Genomic DNA, 23,435 nt, shown 5'->3' with positions numbered 1-23,435 from the left:
AAATGATATATTACGTAGTTTTGGGCTCAATGCGAAAACCGGATGCAGCAAAGATTTCAGAATGAATTTCTAAACATTTTAGGTTTACTCCTTAGTGTTTGCTAGAATTTTCTAGCTGGAATTTTTAAAATGATTCCTAAAATATAAATCAAACAAAAAATAGTTTTTTCGAGATTAGATTTTTTAGTCAAATTTTCTCCGTTTATTATAAAAAAAATTCATTGGATTTTAAGGTAGTAATGCAGGGTCTCCGAAATTAGACAGTTTTTAAAAATTTGTAACAACAAAAGTTGTGGTTAAAGAACGAAAGTTCCCCTCAAAGTTCTTGCTTTTAATCAAAAAATGTTTTCAACAAATGGCGTTTTTAGTAAATAACCGGTGAAAGATAAAAGACTGTCGCAATATGAACAGTGTAAGCGAAAATTATGTCCCAATAATTTTAAATCTTTCAAGGAATGAAATGACATTCACTCGACGGAACTCTAACTGCAAGTCACGAAACTACTGCAGTTATAACTTTATTTGTTAGTTTATTGTGAAATGAGCTACTTTTTGAAGAAAAAAAGTAGCGTAGTGATTCAGTTGTAATGAATCCTTGCAATTACTTTTAACGTAATTAAAGTAAAGGAACAAGGTTTAAACGCTACTAATTGTTCGAATCTCATTGTTGAAAATCTTGTGCGAGCGAACTTTTTTGCACATGGAATTATCTTTTAATATACTAGTATACTTAACTTTTTTTAATTCGCGTAAACTGTTTCAGAGATGGTGAAATACACGAATTGAAATTCACGTTAACGCGTTGAATGCAACACTAATTTTACATACCCTGCCCGTTTCGCCAAACTGTAAAAAACTAGAAAATAAATTTGCAAATATTAGTTTTAACTAGTTTTTAAAAATACTAGTTTTTTAAAAGGTTTAGCATGACATATCTGAAAAAAAAAGAGGTGAATTATATAAGAATGCGAATTATTTAGAAATAGTGGTGGATAACAATTTACTAAATTGAATTTATTAAACCAAGAATCACAAAACTCCCGCTTGAAAATATTTATTCGCTGTCCGGAGCAAATTGGCATCTCCGTGTATAGAAATAAAACTATTTTTGTGTGTTCTGTATTGCACCAATTTCTTCAGACCATTTTAGTAAAGACAATATAAAAAATTTAAAATTTATTCAAATTATGTGTTTCTAATAATCTTGGCTTCACCGGTGACCCCTATGGCATTCAACGTGTTAAGGAGAACAAACCCTGATTAAACTATTTGGACCATATTTTCAAAATTGCGGCTACATATTACAAAGGTCAAGAGCCTAAATCCTTGAATACAAAATTTTATCAGAAAAATCACTTGGTTTTATTTTGTAAGATCCATAGCCTTGTAATTTTGAACCCAATCCAAAAGACAAGGGAACTCCTAGATTATGCATTGAGAGAAATTTTCCGTCGAGGACTTTTATATGTAACTAACCCGTATTTGCGTTACAAGGCGAGGAAAATCAAGAAAACCTCTCACTGTTAACCTGATGTCTAGGAAACTCTGATCCATATGTCTACCACTGCTGATATTTTATAGCAGCACTATGGTTGGAGCTAGCCAGAGGCGAAATTCATATCGGACAGCCGTTGCTGAGATTCGAACCTCATGGCAAGGAACGCTCTATCCCCTGAGCCACCACGACTCATTTTTCCATCATTAAAATAATTTGAATAAATCTAATTCTTAAAGGTGATGAAGCGCTTGTTAAATGACTCATGATATTTCACCTTATTCACAGTCTCAAAACTTTCATTTGAATACTCGTAAATCGGTGGAATTTTTTTTATAGTTTTTGTTCTTATACTACCTATGCATCCTATTTTACATTATCTCGAACAATCTGATTAACTTAGTAATTTTTTTTCAGAACTTAGTACTTCAAGAAGGCAAAGAAACTTACGAAAAATGGAAACAAACTCCTATACCTGTCACTTTCAAAGTTGTTCTTTTCAACATTACAAATCCAGCTGAAGTTGTCAAGGGCAAGTTACCATCAGTCGAAGAAGTTGGACCATTTGTATTCAGGTACACAATTTTGAATATTTTAATTTAAACTTTTTGTTTTTAACAGTTTCTAAAATAACATTTTACTGGCTCTTGCTACATATAATCTATGTCATTAAATTGTTTTGCCTGAATAAAACATTAAATGCACTTGAGAAATTCTCTTGTGGAAAAATAATAAACTATAGATTTTAGTAAATGTCTTCCAAATGCCAGATTTTAGTAACAGATTCTTCCAGATTTTTGTAAATGTCTTTACTAATTTTCTTCCAAAACTAAATGTTCTGGAACATTAAAAAAAAACATTTTCTATTCACTCAAATATCAGTCATTAAAATATAAGAGCTTGAAACAAAATTCAATGCATTAAATTTAGCAAAATTTCTTCAGTTTTATAAATAAATCCAGCCTTGATTTATAACACTCTAAATTTTTGCTAAATAGATCCTCCAATTAACCAATACTTAAAATTTTAGTAAATAATTGAACAATAATTTTACGAGTAGAATGTGCATGCAAAAATGTTAGGCTATATATTTTACATTGTTAGTTTTTCCAAGTGTTATTCCTCATTGAATATTTTCGAAAATTACATTTAGCGAGAAAAAGTATTAAATATGCATTTTGAATTCTTAGTTTTTCTAAATTCTACACTTGTAAATTATTTTGGTCATTTCTGCCGTAATTGAAAAATTTTTGAGAGCAATGCCTAAATTTATTTTTTTGGGGAGACATTGACAACCATTTCTGACAAATAATTTTATGTATCAATAAATTTTCTTATCTTGAATCGTTTTCAAATGGAGAATTAAAAAGTATAAACTGTTAAAATGCCATAACTCAGAAAGAATTCATGAAGAAGTTGCAAAAATAAATGTAAATAAAACATATGTATCACTATTATCCAGTTTCTGTCTTCATTAGTATCATTTAAAACTTCACGTTAAAACATATTTAGTAAAATAGACATAATTGATATTTATTTAAATATTTTTTAAAGATAGTTTTATTGATTTGAGACACTTTGCTTAGCCTTGAGAATAGTACTGAGATTATAAATTAAATTAATGGATCTACGAATAATGTATGCTAATTGTAATACATTTGGCAAATCAAATATTTCATTCAAAATAATAAAAAGGGAAAGAAATCGTTGTCACTATCTTGTACCAGAGGCGTTTTTTCAATTTTGTTATTCTTAGAAATTACTTGATTTATGCCTCTTAATAATGAGACTTGTTTTGTGAAGAAAATTTTCATAATTAGCAAGTCAAATGTTAGATTTAATATTTTAATGGCATTTAACTCACTATTAAAGTAATTTATTCACAGACAGTAGATTAATTAATGAAATGCACGTATGAAGGACATAAATTTGAAAATCATTATGGAAAACGGAAATAATGCAGTTAAATCTGAGCAAAGATCAACCTTAATATAATCAGTTTAACAAAATCAAATTAAGAAAAAAAATATCTAAAATAAAATTTGAAAATAGCAAAATGCTGGTAAAAATCGCGAAGCAAATTTTATTCCTTTCATTGAAATTTTTTTTTATTTAAATGCGTATCTGTACCATAAAAAGAATAAAATATTAATATTTGTTAATAAATTATTCACAAATTAAAACTTCATTAAATTTTTCCTAATTTATTTTCATATTTTTATTTACTTATTATTAAAAATTAAATAGTAAATAAATATTAATTTTGGTAGATGGAAAATTTTGTTTAAAAAAAGGTAAAACCGAAGTTATTTTTGAAAATTAACTGGTTAATAAATACATACATTAAGCACAGTTTGTGACACGTTGATCCAAAATGGAGTACGTTAGCGTTGTTTTTGTAACACATGCATTAAAGAATGTTCAAGAATATAAAAAACATCTTCAGAAAAAATAGCATAAATTAATACAATTTGTGGGTGTTTGATCCGTGATGGTTCAGGGGATTGAACATTAGCCTTCAATTGAGGTAACCCGGGCTCGAATCCCAGCGATGACTGGTCAATACGAATTCCGCTTCTGGCTTGCACAGACCACAGTGCTGACATAAACATCCTCAGCGATAGGCTGATCATGGATTAGCCCCCTTGTCGTCAGTCTAACCGTGAGAGGTTTTCGTGGTTTTAATCTCTATTTCACGCAAATGGGTTTAGTTCCATCAAAAAGTCCTCCACGAAGGCAAATTTCTCCCACTACTTGATCTAGGAGTTCCTTTTTCTTCTGGATTGGGTTCAAAATTACAAAGCAAAGGAGGTGAACATTAATAGTAGTAAGCCCAAAAAATTAGGTTGGCTGTTCAACGACGGCTATAAAAGGAAAAATCTGTGTGTGTTTGCTGAAAAGTAACCAGATATTTTTCGCTGCCAAATAGTCCAAGGAAATTATCACAATGAAAAACCCAGTAAAATAACTTGTTTATTGAGCTTACTCTCTCTCTCTCTCTTTTCTTTTTTTTTTTTTTTTTTTTTTTTTTTTTTTNTTTTTTTTTTTTTTTTTTTTTTTTTTTTTTTTTTTTTTTTTTTTTTTTTTAAAGATTGAGTGGATTAGAATAGCGGATTGTTCATAGTGTATATATATTGAGAAATAAACTGCGGCAGAAAAAAATATTAAAAACATGGAAAAGCTTTCAACCCCTTTTTTTTTATTGGCAATTATTAGTCATACTGGTGGGAGACGACTATAAATGAAATAAAGAATGACGAGAAGTAATTGGCATTGTAGGTGTCTGGTGAAGACTGGATTACTAACTCAAAAATGAGAAGGGAGCTGTTTCTCTTAAAGAAAAATATTCAATTGAAAAACCACTACAGGCAGGGCATTACATTCTGAAAACTGAAAGGCCTGTGAATCCATATGAAATGGTGCGTCAGAAAATGACACTTCCTCTGCGTCAATACGTCATGGCTTAGCTTCGTCCGCAGCGTAGGAAAAAAAGATGAAGAATTGAAATTTATCTATGTGTGAAACTGATCCTTTTGTGAAACGTGTTGATCGAGAAGATGTCTCAGCATTTATACCAGGGTTTATTTCTTCCTCAAAAATTAACGTTCTAAGTGAACTAATTTTCACGCCACTAATTTTTTTAGTAGATTTTTATTTTTGGAAGGGTCTGAGAAGAAGCGAGTTACACCTAAACCAAAGCAGATACAAAATTCCACGTGCCGATCAAAGAAGCCGACAAATAGGTGCAAAAGGCTACTGTTAGACTAAGAATTTCAAGCGGCGAGCTTCAAATAGGGAAAGGGTAAAAATTGCAAAATGTACTTCAGTGACCCGGTGTAACAACTTACATTTTTTTTAAAGAATTCTTAGCTAAAAAGTCATCTAAATAACGTTGAAGGAAAAGCAAATCCATTATCCGTAAGCACTCCTTTTACAGTCCAAGTACACAACATTAAATTTTGAATATTACCTCCAAGGAGTATTGCGGTATTTTTTGATAAAATTAGTTTACTCATAAAATGCACATTTAGTTTATCAAATTCCTTCCATAGTGGTATTCACCTTCAATAATGATTTTCTTCGCAAATTCTAATACAATCTTGCTAAATATTAAATTTTATTAAAATATATTTTAACAAAGCAGAGGGACAAAGTAAATGTGCATGCCTAATTTTACTTTTCTTCATTATTGATAACTATGGACAACTTCAAAAATACTTCAGTTGTCTGAAAAAAAATTGAAAGTATTATTACAAGAGTAACATTTTGGAAGATTCCCATGTCGCAAGAAATAGCTCAATGCGAAAGTACATAGTGAAAGGCGGAAAGTAATTTCAAGAGTTACGGTTGGAGCCTAAGATGGAAATCTGAAGTTAACTCCTTCTCCCAAAGTGAGCCTTAGCCGTCATCTTGAATTTACTAGAGCTAAAGGGGGTCTACTTCGAATCCCATAGATGATTGATTGATATAAATCGCACCCACCACAGTGCAAACGTCCTCAGTGGTGTATACAGCATGGGTGCGAATACCCTTTCCATCTGGCTAACTGTGGGAGGTCTTCTCCCCTTGTAACGCAAATGCTAGTTAGTTCCAAAAAAGTCCTTCAGATTCCAGTGGTTCCCAATGCTTATTCCAGAACATTCTTTGTCCTCTGAGTTTGGTTTAAAATTACAGGGCTTCGGAGTTTACCACAGATAGCCCTAAACCCGAAAAATAAGACGATTGCCATAAAATATCTGAACAAGAAATATTTCATGTGAATGCTTATAGATAAAAACTAAGTAGATGGGATAAATAGTTTAGAGGTTTTAAAGGTTTTAGTATATATAATGAAAATAAAGTCTATCTTTTATTGTATGATATCTAGGTAAGTCGAATATTTTTGCCGACGTGTTTTTTACGGTGCATCGAATTAGACCAAAAGCAAGCCTATTACGCAATTGGTTAAGTTATTGGTACATTGTTTTAAGAATATAATTTTTAATTTAGATATTTACATATAACTAAAGTTCCCGATATCGAACTCTTAGTTAAGGAGTTGCGACAGTAACTTCAAAATTGTCCGAAGCAGCTGAATTGAGAAAGATAATGAAAAATTTAACACACTTGACACTTCTCTACAATCTTCTTTTTTACAATTTTTATTTTCTTATGCTACAATATGTAATCATTGTGTGAAAAAAATTAGCTTTGTGAAAGATTTATTTGTAAAATTTCTTGAAATTTGCGAAGTTTAAAACGAAATTATTTAATTTTTTTTTAAAGTTAATGTATTTTTAGAATTTTAATTGCATAGTTCTCACTTTTTTCTACTGACACTAAAGAAAATTGCATAATAAATGAAATGTAATAGAACGCTATGAACATAGCCACCATTTCAAGAAACTGCACTTTGTGGAATTAATTCAAATTTGAAAATGACCTTCTCATTGTTGCATTGGTTCAAAAATTTAAAAGAATATTACTTTATTCTTTTTCATCTTTTATTTTTTCACAAATTATCTTTATTTTGGTCCATTTTTAAAGGAATGAACTTAACATAAATTTACAAGTATTAGATTGTTTAAGATATGCAATGTTTTAAATCAAGAGAAAGATTTTATGAAAAAAATTCAATGAATTTTAAAGTTTTTCTTTTCTTTTCAGACAATATCGAAGTAAAGATGTTTTATCATGGGACCATGAAGATCTGACTGTTACTTACAATGATTTGAAGCGCTATGAGTTCGTTGAAGAGCAATCTGCAAATATGTCATCAAAAATATACAGTTTAAATTTACCTTTACAGGTACTTTTGAATTTTAAAGTAGATCTTTCAACAAATACATTGAGCAAAGAAAAAAATTAAGCGAAATAAGTTTAAAAGATTCTTAGTCATAAAATTTAAAAATATTGTAAAATTTTAAAACTACTAGGCTCAATTTAGATTTTGTCGTTTAAAATTACATAGTTTAAAATGATGTAAAAATTCCAATTTCGAAATATTCATAGTTTTTCAACCTTTCTATTAAATTAAATAAACAATTTTTTTTCTTCACAGAAATTATCTTTGTATATACATGTTTCATTATTTTGCGCAAAGAGTTTTCTATTATCTTAAATAGTTGTGAAACTGTGGAAATATATGTAAAAGTGAAGTTAACAGGAATGGAAACTATTCTCTTGACTTGAAGCCATTGGGACCATAATTACTAGATTGCGGCTACACTAATTACCAACTATTTCGACGATTAAGAATCCAAATCTGCAAAAATAAAACACGTTTATTCTTTTTAAAGTACGTTGGTTTCTAAGCACTACATAACTAGCATATTTGAAGTTGACCCATTGTGAAAATTGGCTCTTAATACATAGAAAGCAATTCATTAGAACAAATGTTACTTAAGGTATAGGATTTTTTTGTTGCTCAATGTGCATGTTTAATTACTTAAACGTGCTTTTAAAACTAGAATTAACTGCCATTCTCGAAGTAATAAAATAGTATTTCACCTCAAAAAGTTGAGAGTAAGTCTAATCTCTTTAAATAAGAGAATTAAATTATTTGGGATTAAACTAATACTGGATTGCAATCCTTTTTAATAGACTGTATATCTTTAAAACATCATTCGTGACTACTAGTGTGGATTTTGAAGTGATAGATCAACAATTGAGCTAATATTTAATATATGGCAAATACTTGAACAAACAACGGAATTTCAAATCTATGCGCTCAATTTTTTTATTGGTTTTAACATGGTATATGACAGCATTAATAGAGAACTGCTTATCGCTGCTTTGAGACAGTTCAACGTTTCTGATAAACTTGTGAAACTTTCGCATTAACAGTAAAACGAGAGTAAAGAAGAAAGGAAACTAACGGCACTAAAGGAAACTAGAATTTGGGTCAAAATACAGATTATCTTTAAATTATACACCCATGTTAAAATAATAAATTATATTTATTTTTAATGAATTCGTCACAAGTAAATATTTTCCTTGTTTAATAAATTAACCTTTTTCCAAACTATATAAGTCTGCAAAGAGCAAAGGCTTTTGAGTCACTTTTTATCAGCTGCTTAAATGAGTGGAGAGAAACAAGGAGAAATGTATTTTTTGGGAGCGGAGGGTTTCTTACGGCGAAAGGATGGAGGGACCCTCTGTTAGGTGGCGGGCTGTTTTCCTAGCAATACTGCCACACCTCGATGGAGTTGATCGGTGCCTCCGGAACAGGTTTACACGGGGATCTACGAGAGCTGGTCTTGTTCAACGTTGGTGATCAATCTAGGAATTCAAGAAAGGAACTTGAAACCATAAAGAAATCCCCTAAAAAACGTTTTACATTCCATGAATTCCATGGTTCCATGAATTTGCATATCTGAAAACCTTTTTTTTCTCCGTATTTTTGTGCCTGTCTTGATTTATAGCACTCAGCCTAACTTAACTACAACCCTAACAAAATTAACTGTACAAGTATTAACTAATGTCCCCTGAAAAGTATACTCTCCACCAGCATAATTGGACTTTTTTTTTAGGTGGGAAGCTATCTTTCCACCTATTATTTGAGCAGATGATTTCAGGAAATAATAATTAAAACGAGGAGCTTTGTTTATATAATGTTGATAGCATTCAAGATTTGCATCGGGTCAAGAAGAGAGGCCAATGCTAGTTTTTTTTTCTTTTTTTTTTTGCATCATTCGTTCATTTATTTTGTCGCTTCCTATAATTTATATGTAGTTATAAACACGAAATTTCTTATTTCGTTTATTTATAAGCACAGAAGTTGAAGTTTATGACCAATTTCTTAAAATAAGTAAATTTTGAAATTAGTTTTAATCTTCCCTCCGCAAAAAAAAGGTTTAAATAAATTAATTTCAAGCTGGATGCTAATTGAATTTATTTACTTGTAGTTTGAATTTAACTACTTTGCTCCATGAGGAAATATGAAATCGTAAGGAAAAATAATTCTGAAAATAGTGTCCATTTTATGCATTATTTTCTAAGCTTTGATTAGGCTCATCGAATAAAATGTGATTTCATTGATTTTAATATCTAAATTTATTTCTCTTCCTCAAATTGCTTTTTTTAAAAATAAATTCCTGTTTCTGTTTGTATTATCTTTTATTAATACACTTGTGCCCAAGATTCCTATTTCAGGAATGATTTAAAATGCATTATGAAATTACAAAATATTTTTTTTTCGATATAAAATAAATCAATTTATAATGCAACTTTTATTTTTCATGATGTCTAGATGCATTTATTTTTAAATTCATTTTCATTCAACAAATATATTTTTAGAAATTTTCCATTTTGTATCAAACCATTTAATATTGCATAAAATATTACTGGAAAAAATTAACTTCTGCTTGAATGCGATAATGAATCTTTCCAGTTTAATATAGGAAGGTACAGAAAAATGGAAAATTTTGAGATGACTATGCAATTTGTTTTCATAACAAAATTTCATATTGCCCCTTTACTTTTTGGACAAGACATAAGAAAGGCTCCACATTCGTTTAAATTAAGAAATTAAATAATTTTGGTTTTGATCTTGTGTTTGTTTATGGATGATTGCAGGACGCATGCATTATTCCTTGCTTTAGCCTCTTCGAGATGAGTGAGTCATATATGCATTCTCAGGGTGGCTATAATCACGGTGAAAAAGATAAAACTGATAGCCAAACTATTTTTACAGCAATTTATTTGTGGCAGGGTAATAATAGTTTTATTTAATTCATCAAGACTTAATTGAAATTAAAAATTATGTAGTTACACTTATAACAAACATAGATTGGATGCATAAGATTTAAAGTGAAAACAAAAATAAGGTTGTCAAATTAGCCACACCCAAACTTAAGCCACCGCTCTTTCTTTTTTTTTAATCCTGTTTCTGATTCCACATGAATATATTTGACTCACCCGTCCCGAAAAGGTTAAGTTGTTCTCCCAAAAGGAATCGTACACACTAAGATCAGGGGATCTAAATTTTTGAAAATTAGATCTAAAGATCTTTCTTTTTTTCCAATTTTATAAAAACTAGAGATTTCGTTTAACCTTTAAATTCTCATAATTTTTTGCTAAACTGAACTATCCTAATACGCAATTAACTGTACTTGTTTCAAGCTTTTAATTTCATGCAGTATAATTGTCTATTTATTGAAACTAATTTTTCTTTCAGGGTATTTTGATGTTTATAAAGAAATTGCCTTATTTTCCTAGAAGCTTAATAATTCCTGGTTTAGAAGGTATTCTTAAAAATTATGAAGAACACGTCTTCTCTCACCGAACAGCTAAAGAACTGTTATTTGAAGGGTATAAAGTTGATCTCATTCAGGATCTTGTAGATTTAGCAAGTGCTTTTGTAACAGTACCTGAGATATTACCAAATAATACTTTTGGTTTCCTTTATGGCGTAAGTTTAAATTCATAGTAATAAAATATTTTATAATTGATTTATTAAAATACTTAAGTTTATTCTATGAAACACTGATTTCTGAAATGTTCTTACAGAAAAATAATTCTGGTGATGGAATTTTTACTGTATACACAGGTCTCGATAATATTGCTAAGTACTCTCAGATTGTCCAATGGAATAATATGTCGTAAGTAATTATGTTGTTTTCTAGAGGGTTTAATCCTTATAAATTAGATTTTAACCTTATCTACTGCGTCAAGGTCCAAAAATTATGAATAATTTAACCTGTGAACTAATGTAACTTAATAGACTGTCCAGACCTTTTTAATGTTCACAAAGATATGCTGTAGAAATAAAATTTTTAGCAAATCTGATGCGAATAATATTAATATTTTTAACACAAATTAAATATTACTTAACCTGTAAACAAAAGGAATAAATGTCAATGGTTTCACTCAAAAAAAAATATCTCAATAGTTGATTTGTCCTAATATTAAATAGCGTTTTGATTTAGTCCCACAATTTCAAGTGTATAAGTAATTTCAAATTCTTTAAAATTCTTCTTCTGCTTATCGACAAAAATTAGGATTACAAATCGCAATATGCAGCATTTATTTCGTTAATGTTAAAAAATGTATGACAACCATAGATGCAAATCTGACTTTTTTCGTGAAAATGTGTATCAAATAGATATGTAGATTAAAATTTATAGATTAATCAGAAACTTTTAAGTCTCTAAACACTTCAGCCTATAAGTTTATTCGGTTACAGTTAATTGGTGAACTGCATGACTGTCGAATGGATTCAAATTGCTGCGAGCTATTACCAACAACAGCTATTTATTGTTTTTTTTTTAAATCAATTGGATTTTTGAGACTAAGCATGCATTAAATGTACGAATATATTAATTTTAAAAAAATCTTCAAAATGTGTAAGCTTATTTAAAACATGGTATTTTAAACTTTCAGGAGAATTCCGTTTTGGGGTAACGAATACTGCAATATGATGAATGGAACGGGTAAGTGAAATATTTTTCTTCGATTAATTTGACTTTTTTTTTTTTATTAAGAATTTTTAAATAATGCATATTTGTACAAGAAGTCTTCAATTAGTTACCTACTTGTAATATTTGAAACATCAAAATAGAGCTACAAATTTTATTCGAAATATAGTTCAGTTTTAGGCAAAAATGTTCAAGTATTCACTATTTCATTGTTATTCTATTTTTCCTCAGTTTCTTCTGTCCAATTTAGATGTAAAAATATATCAAAATATTCCACTCTAATTAATAGAGTATTTGACTTGATAACCATACGTATGCGTCTAAGGGTGGCCTAATTGAATTACAGTAATTAAAATCGTAAGAAATTATATATTTACACAGTTGGGACAAGTTGATAAGTAAGGGCAGGGCTACTTAAGACTGAAATTAGCAATTGTTTATCGGTAGTTACTTTTTTTTTAGTATTTTAAATAGTTATCATACAAAATATTAGCTGAACATGTGTGTATGCATATGTTTGTATGCGCACATGTGTATAAAGAAAAAAAACACTAATTTAGACAGTAATCCTGCGATGATGCATCTCTGTGATTGTTTATGAAACTAATTTAATGATTTTATACGCATTTTCACTATTTTATGTTTAGATGAATATTTTATATATGAAATGCATATTTTTATTTAATGCTTAAGCAAACGTATTTTTTATTTGATTTCACACTTTAGCTCAAAGTAGATAACTATGAAAGTAATCAATCAAATTGGATAGAAATACTCATAAAATAATGTCTCGCTTAACTTGAATTATAATAAAATCATAGAGCTGTTGTATTTAATAATAAAATTTGATAGGTTGGGCAGATAATATCAACACGTTGTTTTGCAATCGTTGAACGTTTTTAATTGGCGAATTAGCATTGAACTATTCAATCAATTAGCATTGAACTATTCAATCAATTAGCATTGAACTATTCAATCAATTAGCATTGAACTATTCTATCAATTGGCATTGAACTATTCTATCAATTGGCATTGAACTATTATTAGCATTTTGTGCTTAATTTTCGCATCCATATTGAAGTTTAAAAAGATATAAATCCTGAGTTTTAAGATTTTACATACATAGGTTATCAGAAGTTAATTTTCTGCAATTCCGTTAAGAGATTTTACATACTTTTTGGACCCCACCTATTATGAGACTCCTTATCCACTCACCTACATGATATAATCGCAATTTTTTTTAACAAAACTTCAAAAAACTTATAAATACTGATTGCATAAACATATTTCTGTGCCATTTTTAAACTTTTTGCAAATCGTTTTAAGGAATTTAAATTATGGCTTATAAAATTTTAAAATTTACCGACCGGACTGTGTAGGGGTCAGGGAGCTAACCTGGTCCTGGGTTCGAATCCCAGACAAGGAATGAATGTTCTTTATCTGCACACTATCTGTCCTTACAGTGGGAGACACATTGGACCTTATAATACGGTGCCCCTGAAAGTGTGACTAGGAAATCAGCCCTTCTGATACTTGAATGACAATCAGTGTCAATCAGGAGGTCATGGGAAGAAAAAAAAAGTTAATGTTTTATTTTTTATTTAAACATTTTAATTGCTCATTTGCTCATTTGAATAGAACATTTTTTAGTTGCTCATTTGAATTGAACATTTTTTTAGATGGATCCCAGTTCCCACCTCCAATTCAGAAGCGTGATATTCTATATGTATACACACCAGAGTTGTGTAGGTAGGTATAAACTTTTAGTGTCATAAGAATAAAAATACACTGTCAAAAATTTCAGAAACTAATGTAGAGCAGACAAAAATGTTTCCGAATATTTCAGAGAACTTCATTTAAATAGCACGTTTTCGATCAATTTAGAAGCACTTTTTTTTCAAAAGTACGAAACTGAATCTTATCGACTCCGAATCAGGGTCAAAGATTTCCAAAATAGTATTCAGAAACATTTTTGAAAATTACATGCACCGTAGCTGCCTCATATATTCAAAAACGTTTCAGAATTTTTTTGCAGTGCATGTTTAAGTAAAAATAAAACACCCTGTCGTTTTATATATTGAAATAAGATGTATTTCTGAAATAGGCTTTGTTTATAGCAGACTCTTACCTGTCATTAGAATAGCCTTTTTTTTTTAATTTTTTTAACACTACCAGATCTATTTTCTTAGTCTTAATGTCATTTATGTTCGGCACAGTATAGACAGTCCGGAAGCTTTCTCGTGACCATTTTTTATGCAGATGCCGGGAGACCTATACGTAAAATTTCATTTTTTTTAAAAAAAATTCTAAGTGTGAAATTTTTTTAACTTCAAAATTAATCTTTGATTATATGTAAGCATTTAAAACAAAATTTTTTGGTTCAAAAACTTTTATTTCATTGTGAAACCGGAATATTTGACCAGAAAAAATCTTTTAATAAATTAAGCACAGTAAATGGACTTGAAATTCTGAAAAGTCTACGAGTTCTAATGATTTAAGTTGCATTCAGTAAAGAAATATAAAGTTAGAATGCTATGTTAGTTTAAAAGAAGGACATGTAGATCTAAGAATATAGCTTTTATCGTGCCTTCTTAATCGATGATAAATATTTCAGTACAAAAATTTCCTATCTAAATATTTAAAAAAAATTCAATTAACTTGCAACAAGAGATTGTAGCCTTTTTCGTCGAAAAAAAAGAGATTTTAAGTTTTAAAATGGCATTTTTATAAGCTTCTATATGTGAACTGTATATTTTCTCTATGTATGATCGCCAGTTTATGAGAATGATCGCCAGTTATGCATGATCGCCAAATTTATATTCCTTTCAACGCCATTGTTTTGTATGAAAAAATTACCTGTGAACCTTAAACCTCGAGTGACTTGAACTGATAGGAAAGTGTGAGAAATGTATTGATTCTTTATATCCATTTCTTTTAAATGATTAACGATTATTTTCTTTCACAGATCAGTTTCCTTAGTGTTCTCGGAAGATGTAGCTGTACAAGGCATCCCAGCTCTCAGGTTTGTGACACCGGATTATTTGTTCGAGAGTCCAATAAACAACCCTGATAACATCTGTTATTGTACCGAAAAAGAATTCTGTCACCTTAGTGGAATTTTAGACGTCTCACCTTGCAGGAAAGGTAATATATACTTGCAATTTCAAAACAAAAAGTGAAATAATTTAATATTTAACCCTAGAATGAAAGATCTCTAAGAATCCACAAATAATCATAATTAAGAGAACTTTTAGATTATCCATAGAACAGATTATGAGAAAAATTGACCATCGATTAAATTATTTGCCACTTTTTATTTTTTTTAATTAAAGATATGCAGATTGTATCACTGATGATAGTATACATTTTTCTTAACTGATTATTAAAGAATTGGTGGAATATTAATATTATATAATAGGGGTTAATGAAATATTAAAATCTTTGAAATATTATGAATTAATACAAATTTATTTCAATTTATAAAATAGTTTTTTACTGTTATGTTTAATAATACCAGGAGAAAACTGAAATCAGCAAGATTTTGCAATATTATTTCTGCACTCTCTTGTGTGTATATAAGAACTTCGAAAAAATTTTTTAGGATCAAATAAGAAATAAATATGGAATTTTGCACTGGAAATAATTTCAAATCTCAATAAATTATAAAAAAAGTACGTCAAATGTTTCATTAAAACATTTGATTTTGATATTTGTATCAAAATCTCATCTAACTCACAATATTGAACTACAGAGTTTTGTTTTTTAGCTGAACATATTTCAAAGAAACATTAAAACAACTAAAATTATAATACAAAAACTACGCTCTCTAACGTCTTTTCAAAAGATAACAGGGAGGATATAACTCTTGGAACCATTTATTTTTCAGATTTTCTTTTAGTAACGCCATTGCAAGTGTGCACAACAGTTAATTGTGTAAAGATAATAACCGACACAAACCATTAAAACTCGTTTAGATTTAATTTTCCAGGTTTTTTTAAAACAACTCTGAGTAACCTTAAAATCAAAATATAATCCTCAATAGCAGTCATTTCTAATCTGTACCGTTCTGAACAATGGTACCGTTTCGTGAATCAAATGGTACCGGGCTACTCAAGGAACATAACATTTCCATTTTATTCACTATGGTGAATTTCTCTCGGGTTTGTGTGACTTTCCATAGACAAGGTTAACAGGAAGCTGAGAGACGTAACCTAAAGACGCACAGACACCACGTAAACAAACTATTTTGATATTAAAGCAGTTTGATTAGGGGACCTGCGGAAATGAGCCCAGAGTAGCTGCAAGCGGCAGTTGCGTTGTAGCTCGTGTGTAATTTTTTTTCTGTTGACCGATACTTTCTCATTTTTAACAGTGCTTGATGTACGTTCATATTGTTTGTTCAAATTTAACCTACAAATTAGAAAAAGTTAGTGAAACAGACGTCGTTAGAATTTTTTTTTTTTAAAAAAAATGAGTCAGAAGAGACTTTGACATCAAAGAAACATGCAACTTTTTACAGATATTATCATGAGTCCGACTTGAATTATGAATTTATCGGGTCAGATGATTCCTACTCACCAAAACCACTCTACATAATAGTTTGCAACTATTAGCTTTCTAATGAGGCAATGAAACCTTCAAAACTGATTCACTACTTGAACACCACGCACCTTGGAGTATTTTGAAAGAAGAAAGCTAGAACAGAAAGGACAGAAGAAATTTATGGTACCACCACATCACTAACGAAAATACTCTGAGAGCATCATATTTAGTACCTAACTGTGTTACTAAAGCTAAAAAGCCATTAATTTTCGGTGAAGAATATATCTTTCCCTCCACTAAGGATTTTTCTTCCCCCCTCCTAGAAGTTCAGAGCCTTAAACTTCTAGGCTGCTGTAGAAAATATTGTCGGCTAGCACTATGACTAAGCGCATTGAGGAAATAGCCGAAGAAGTTGATATACAATTGTTGGAGAGGATTAATACACGAACATAGGTCGCACTCTACTCTAGGTTGATGAATCTACAGATATCAAAAACAAGTCAATACTTATTTATGTGACATACGTATTTCAAGAGGATGCGCATGAGGATTTGTTATATGCACTATTTTTGCTAGCAAACACCACAAAAGCAGAACAATTCAAATCGTTGGATACATCGGGACAACTAAAGTGGTCCTTTTGTGCCTGCATATGCACATATGGAATTGCAGAATTGACAGGACAACTGCTTGGATTAACTGCTCAGATTAAGGAGGTTGTACTTCATAAAGAATCTACGCTTTGTCATATTCAAAGGGAAATACTGGCAAGCCGGAAAATGCCTCCGGAATTTAAGTGTATTGATTGATGTCGTTAGTTACTAACCACATCGAAACAATCATCGCCCCCCCCCCTCANACAATTCAAATCGTTGGATACATCGGGACAACTAAAGTGGTCCTTTTGTGCCTGCATATGCACAGATGGAATTGCAGAATTGACAGGACAACTGCTTGGTTTAACTGCTCAGATTATGAAGGTTGCACTTGATAAAGAATCTACGCTTTGTTTTATTCAAAGGGAAACGCTGGCAAGGCGGAAAATGGCTCCGGAATTTAAGTGTATTGATTGATGTCGTTAGTTGCTAACCACATCGAAACAATCATTGTCCCCTCCCCCCTCAGAGGGTAAAATTCTCAAACGTTAACTGGTTCACGATGAATCAGAAGTTTGGGGAGCACTGCTCTTAAATTTCGGTGCACTTCTATTAAGCAAACTTCAGACACACGAAAAGACGGTTAGATTGTAGCCAGTGTTTGATCCTTCAGCATTCTGTCCAAATCTGAGCAGATAATAACAGGACGAAAACTTAAAACGAACAAAAATACATGCTAACGCCTTACGGGACGGGAGCTTTGATTAAATAGTTCATAAAGGACTCTGTTGTGCAACAAGAATTCAACTTGCATCGAAGTTTGGTTAAAACAATCCTTAAATTAACCATCCAATCTTATAAAAAAAACTTTGCTGTTTTGTTTTTTTCATTTTTGATTAACATTACTTTCAATATTTACGTTTAATTTTGTGAGGAAATATAAACTTACAATATTTTTTGTTCCAGGATTAAAACTTGCTGTCACCGGGCCGCACTTTTACTTGGCTCACGAATCGATTCAAGAGAGAGTACATGGATTGAAACCAGAGAGAGAAAAACACGAAACTTATGTTGATATCGAGCCGGTAACTATCTCGCTGAATTCATTTCTTTTTAAAGTTTAGCTAGCTTTCTGGGCAAGTTTGGGACAGCAAATAAGAAAGATCAGTTTCCAAGTTTCTAATTTCGTTGTCTTACAACCTTATGCAACTTTAACACGCTTCTTCGAACCCGTTCGATCGCTATTCGATGGTGGCTGGTTTCATTAATTTAACTAACATTAGGAAGCTATCGAAGTAAAAGTTGCTCGTCGAAGAAACTTGTCTCTTGGTCTTGGCAGGTCATGGCGTAATATACTCTCAGTCAATGAAAAAATTTATACGCTTTTCCAACTATGGGTTTTGGGTCTCTGATTTTCGAATCTAAAAACTCTTTTTAAAATAGAATTAAATAGTTAGTTTAAATTAGAATAGTTACTTTAAATGATTTCGGATACAATGATAACTAGTTTTCTTTTTTAACGTTCTCTTTATTACACTTAAGCTCTTAAGATTGCGCATGATAAATTTTAAACTATGATAAAAGTACTTTTTACCGTCTGTCTTGGAAAATAATTTGTACTTTCTAATATTTTTGCAATTTCAAAATACTTAGGCTTCAAAAAATATAACTAGATTAGAAAACGTAAGTCTATATCGTGTAGTGTAATTAGATAATGCAATTATTTGTAGAAAAGGATAATTAATCAAATATTGATAATTTATTTTTAAAAGTAATAAATAACCAAAATGAATTAAAAGCTACTGCTGATGAAGAGCTGGATCATAACTCTGGGTTTCAATCCAGAAATTATTTTATAAATACTAATAAGTAATGCGAAATATCATCTTTTATTTAAAATCTGGCCTACCATAGTTCAATCAGCGTATTATTTACAAAAAATTTTCAAGGAGTATTTGTAACGTACAACCAAGATTTTATCTTCCTATCAATTTGATTACTTCGAGCTTTTTCGATCAACCATGGTTATTGATTGTGTTCGATCGCAATTAATCACCGGTTTCCTAATTCAACTGTAACGTAAGGTCACTATCGCAGTAAAAAGGTTACCCGTCGGAGAAACTTATCTCTTAAGGCAGGTCATGGCGTGATATACTCTCCGTCACTGAAAAATTTCATGAGTTTTCTCAACTTAGAGTTCAAGAAGAATTTTTAATTGACTTTCGAATAGGCGCCTGCTCGCGAAGTTCTGATCTTATCATCGGTATTTGTGCTGTAATTATTCAAAATATTACTCTTTAAATATTTCAAAGTATTAAAAAAAAATTTTTTTTAAATTTAAAACAATTTTAGATACAATAATTAGTTTTAATTTTTAAGATTCTTTATTAGCATTTTAAGCTCTTATTACATATTTTAAACTATGATAAAAGTACTTTTTACCATTTGCCTTGGATAATAATTTGTAATTTCCAATCTTTTAAAAATTATGCATCAAAAAATACATCTAACCAAATTAGAAAACGTAAGTCTGTATCAAGAGCTGATATAATTGCAATTACCTTGTCGAAGATGATAATTAATATTGGTAATTTATTTTTATAAGTAATAAATAATACAAGAAACATGAATTAAAGTGACTAATGATGAAGATTGAATCATAACTGTGAACTTCAGTCCCGAAATTTTTCTATAAATGCTATTAAGTAATTTGAAATATTTTAATCTTTTAAATGAAAACTAGTATATCATTGTTCAAACAGCGTATTATTTACATAAAATTATCACGGAGTGTTAGTAGCATATAATCAAGTTTTTATGGCTTCTCACCACCACCGCTATTAAACGGAGAATATCTGCTTTATGATTAGTCAAAAATAGTTCGTTTTAACATAGAAGTCAAACTATCGTACTGGTCACGTGACAAACGTTCGTAACGTTATAGTTGAATTAGGAAGCAGACATTTTTTCGAAAAAATTTATCGGAAACCAGTACTTCGAATTTAGTTTCAGTCGTTTGACAAAGAGTGTGTTCAAAAACTGTACTGACTTTCTCAGAGCCCCAGTCTAAATCTCATAGAACATCTTTGAGATGATTTGGAACATAGATAGCCCAGAAAGTCGAATCAACATTCCTCATTCCCAGCACTACTCCTTCATTAAAATAATATTTTAGTTAATAATTATTCATTTAAATAATAGAATGCTTTATTTTTAAATTAAGTGATTTTTTTTTTGTCCATCTATCCTTGCTCTTAAAACACAGGGTTTCCGAAAATGGATGGTTCTAAATATAACAGTTTTTAAAAATTCTTTTGACAAATAAGACATAAATGTCCCCACTTAGGTTTACTGGTTTTAGTTTAAACCTAATAAACCTGTAAATCAAAGAAATATTTGAAAATCACTTTCAATCTTCTTAATAAATGGAAATCAAATTAAAATATTTTGAAAAGTATAACCATTGCAATTACATATCTTAAACGGAAATCGAAATTAGCATTCCGCAGCTTTAAGAACAATCGAAATTAACAAACCAACGCCATCCGTTAAACTTTTTGAATTAAAAACTCTTCCAGGAAGCTGTAGCATAAGCTTCTGTGAGCATTTTTTAATTTTATTTATTATTTTTGAACCGTAATTTTTTGTGCTATTTTTAAAATGTCAGTTTAATTCAAAATATCCTATATGAACGTGATGATTTAAAAAAAAAAGCATTTTTGATAAGGATTTTTTCAAATGAGCCATTAAATTTATTTTTCCATTTTCAGAAAACTGGCATTGTTCTTGGAGCTTCAAGAAAACTTCAAATGAATTTCATTTTAAAGAGCTACTCAGAAATGGAGTAAGTTTAATAGATTTCTATGCGTTTATTAGTAAAAGATAAATATAACAACACAGTATAATAACAAATCATTACTAAAATGAAGAAAGAATATTACATCTTAATCTCTGACAACAGTAATGAAGGTAATGTACTGCGTGTAATGAAAGTGGATATTAATTGTTAGGCAACTTTGATAATGAATTGTCAAATTTTCACAACTTCTTTCGCTACAATGCTAATTTGCTTATTGATTTTAATTATTTTTTTAATTACATTTTTACTGATTTTTTTTAAAACAAAATATATAACCGTTAATATTGGAACAACTTTCATACTACTTACTTAGCATTTATTTGTTTGAATAAATATTTTAGAAAAATGATCAATATATTTTACAAAAATAAATATTTACTATTGAAATTGCTTTTTAGTTAATGATAACATGATTGATATAAAAAAAGTTTCAATGAAGTTAGAGAAATTTTTCGGTTGGCCCAAGCAATTTTACATATCCCTGATTCAACAATAAAATATATGTAAAATTTAAATCTTTATTATTCATATATTAAGCAACGTATTGTCTGCATAAATTTGAAATGATTTATGTCATCATTAAAAGAAAGTTGCATGTGTAAAATATGAGTTATTATTGAAATGTTAAAATTTGAGAAGAATTGTTTAATTTAACTTACAAAACTTTTGATAAAAATAAGATTTTTTTTTTTTGAAAAATAAGCCTTTGGCGTACAGTTTAATTAGTAATACTTTAGCATCTCTCTTACATTTTACAATATCTAATCTCTTTATAACTTATTGCTTTAGATTTTTAAGGAAAAATATTTCACAGAAACGTTAGTTATCGTAATTTAATAAACTGACTTTTATTTGCCTCCTGTTATTAAAGGTATGGTGCTGCGTGCCTCCATTATTATGATGAATAGTATATTATTTGATTGCATGAATAAATCAATTTCCATTTTACACCAGACTAACTGCTACAACGACTTCAACATAATTTCGAATCTTTTTAAATGGTATTGAAGTAAAGCAGAATTTTTTGTAACAGATTTTTTAAAAAAATTATTAGAACTTAAGCATTTATTTGTATATCTGTTTATTTTATATGTATCTGTTTAAATTGTGTTTGGTGAGGGACAAAATGCTTATTTATTAAAATCTAAGCACTTTAACCTTTTTTTCTTAAACTATGCGAAAACCGTAGTAGTAGTTCTCAAACAATGTAAAACCGTAGTCCGACACCAGTTTACTTACTAATTCGCAAAAAGGGAAATTCTATATGTTACCGTGTATGAAAATGTTATAATTTTATTACCTTTTTATACAGTTAGTTCTCATAGTTCTGAATTGTAATAAAATATAAATATGGAAAATAAATTGCATTTTCACTTTTAAAAGTAATAAAACTCTTCAGTTTAGAGATGCTTGAATGCAAATTACTGCATATATATAAATAATTTTATAATTTAACTACAATTCATTGCTACTTTGAGAATTTTGCACTTTTGTGTGGATCTGACATTTTGTGATGAAAGTCTCTTAAAGTGCTATCGAATCAGAAGTTTGAGAGGAAAGCTCAACAAAATGAAAATTTTATCTAATTCAAAATGGAAGATGCCTTTTATAAAATGTCAAAATAAACAAAGATATAATTGGTCCTCTATTCAAATAAAATTTGAAAATATCAGAAGAATCCAAGTTACATTAGATTTAACTATTACCGGTTTCTGCAAGAAGTCAGATCATGAAAATCGGCAAAAAAAAAAGAAACTTATGTTAATGAATAACGAAAAATCCCAGCGTCCATTACTTAGTTAAATTTAGTTAGTTAATAAAAGAATTTTTTCTCACAAATAACTTATAAAATTTTGGGGATAAACATTTTTTGAAAACTTTTTAATTTTTCAGAGATTTCCAGAACCTTCCATTTTCCGTGGTGCCTTTGTTGTGGGTAACCGAGGTAAGATAAAAGTAATTTTTTCATAAAATATTAGTTCTTTTTAGTACAACAAAAAATATAAAATTTCAATCTACAAAATTTGAGTCAAAGCTGGATTTTTTAAATTTCTATTTCGCAAGAGCTTTTCGGCTGATTTTTAATTTTTGTAAATTGTCATTAAAAATTACTGTTTAAATTTATGTAAAGTGATACATTGCAGCTTATATTTCGGACCTTTATAAAAAAAAAGCATCAAATAGTTATAAGAAAATTTTTGGCGAGGAACATAGGTTTATATGTTTGTAACGATTAGTTAAAGTTTATCTGTTTATCCTGATATCTTTAACTACATTTTTGTGCCTGATTTTGCGTGTGAATACTAGTTAGCTCTAATTTTTATCAGCATATATTAGATAAATTCTTCTAAGATTTCCACTTAATACTTAAAAACCTTATTTTTATAAGCAAAGCTATAAAGCAGGATGCCACATATTTATTGTAGCACCCTGCGCAATTGCTAGGAGTTTAATGGATGTTTCAAATCATACTTGAGGTTTTGTATGCGCAGAATTCATAGCCAAATGTGTGCTGAAGTACTCCAAAATCAATACTTTGGACAGTG

At 29.7% G+C, this 23,435-nt stretch overlaps 1 protein-coding gene across 2 annotated transcripts in view; it reads left to right on the top strand.

Moving 5' to 3' along the window:
• Positions 1-23,435, top strand: part of LOC107443635 (lysosome membrane protein 2) — a 123,096-nt gene that overhangs the window by 92,543 nt on the left and 7,118 nt on the right. For both annotated transcript variants that reach the window (XM_016057571.4, XM_016057572.4), the window contains exons 2-11: positions 1,913-2,070; positions 7,142-7,283; positions 10,653-10,886; positions 10,985-11,076; positions 11,858-11,907; positions 13,572-13,641; positions 14,858-15,036; positions 17,997-18,115; positions 20,801-20,874; positions 22,783-22,834. In XM_016057571.4, the coding sequence (XP_015913057.2) occupies positions 1,913-2,070; positions 7,142-7,283; positions 10,653-10,886; positions 10,985-11,076; positions 11,858-11,907; positions 13,572-13,641; positions 14,858-15,036; positions 17,997-18,115; positions 20,801-20,874; positions 22,783-22,834 (1,170 nt within the window). The remainder of the gene's footprint in view (positions 1-1,912; positions 2,071-7,141; positions 7,284-10,652; positions 10,887-10,984; positions 11,077-11,857; positions 11,908-13,571; positions 13,642-14,857; positions 15,037-17,996; positions 18,116-20,800; positions 20,875-22,782; positions 22,835-23,435) is intronic.

This window comes from Parasteatoda tepidariorum, chromosome X2 (genome assembly GCF_043381705.1).
Source record: "Parasteatoda tepidariorum isolate YZ-2023 chromosome X2, CAS_Ptep_4.0, whole genome shotgun sequence".
Taxonomy (NCBI): Eukaryota; Metazoa; Arthropoda; class Arachnida; order Araneae; family Theridiidae; genus Parasteatoda; species Parasteatoda tepidariorum.
This window is presented reverse-complemented; position numbering and strand designations above follow the sequence as displayed.